The following is a 980-nucleotide window of genomic DNA, read 5'->3' on the forward strand; positions in this document are numbered from 1 at the left end:
GCCGGCCGGCCGGCGCGGCGGCCACAGCTCCCGCCCGGTTACCTGCCACCGGCTGCCCGCGCCGAGGACAGTTTAGCCACCGCGGCGGGATCTTGTTGTGAGCCATGTCTCCGCCCCGCGCAGTCTTCCCTCGGCGGCCCCCAACTCGTGGCCTCGGGCCACGAACGAGCCAAGCCCTCCAACACCAGCCGAGACCCGGACGCCACCGGCTCCAAGGCGAGTTAACGTCAGAGACGCCGCGCCACTTTCATTCAGGCTCAACTCTGAGGCTCGAGACGAGCCCACAATGCACCGCAACTTCCGCCCCCGAAAACACACCCCCTTATTTCCGAGGTCAGAGGGGAAGAAAAGGAAACTCGGCGAATGGGTGGGGCAGAGCTTTCCTAGCCACGCCCCGTCATGGCCTGGTCCTGCCCCGCCCCGCCTCGGTGTGGGCGAAAACTAGAGCGCGCCTAGTTTGCCTCTGCGCGTGCGCACTTGCTCTGGTGCCTGGAGAACTTGGGAGAGAAATCCCCAAAAGAGAAGGAGTTTTCTACGGCGTGCTAGCCCGCCGCTTTCATAAAGGCGTCGGTTTCCGGATGGGAATCGTAGCTCATTGTAGCGCGAATCTGGTATCCTGGCCTTTTCCGGCTTTGATTAGTAACTTCTCCCAAAGGGAGGACAGACTGGTTACCGAGGAATTCTAAGGGTGGGAGATGGGTTGGCTGAGGATAAAGAAAAAAAGGATTGAAGAAGATCCTAGTCGCATCTGAAGTTAATTTCAAAACCGTTCCCGAGTTTTGTCTGCCATGTCCGGAGCAGAGTTTCAAAGCGTATTTTGAGGTCTTGAAAGCTCTGTGTCCCAAAGATGTCTGTATGTGTACATTACGGACGTGGGTTTGTCCGGAGGAAAGTTGCTGGTGGTGTTCTTTGCCTACCGAATAAATGGTCCTTTTTATTTGCCCTGCAAGTTAAGCAGAGGTGTTTGGAAGCATTTTACA

The 980-nt window shown here is 56.8% G+C and overlaps 1 protein-coding gene across 4 annotated transcripts in view; it reads right to left on the minus strand.

The window, feature by feature from the left end:
• The window catches only part of Rngtt (RNA guanylyltransferase and 5'-phosphatase), a 259,489-nt gene extending 259,239 nt beyond the window's left edge, over positions 1 to 250 (minus strand). For all 4 annotated transcript variants that reach the window (XM_013032875.1, XM_013032874.1, XM_013032873.1 and 1 more), the window contains exon 1: positions 43 to 250. In XM_013032875.1, coding sequence (XP_012888329.1) covers positions 43 to 106 — 64 coding nt within the window. In that variant the 5' untranslated portion in view covers positions 107 to 250. The remainder of the gene's footprint in view (positions 1 to 42) is intronic.
• Between the last annotated feature and the right edge of the window lie 730 nt (positions 251 to 980).

This window comes from Dipodomys ordii, unplaced genomic scaffold (genome assembly GCF_000151885.1).
Source record: "Dipodomys ordii isolate 6190 unplaced genomic scaffold, Dord_2.0 Scaffold158, whole genome shotgun sequence".
Lineage (NCBI taxonomy): Eukaryota > Metazoa > Chordata > Mammalia > Rodentia > Heteromyidae > Dipodomys > Dipodomys ordii.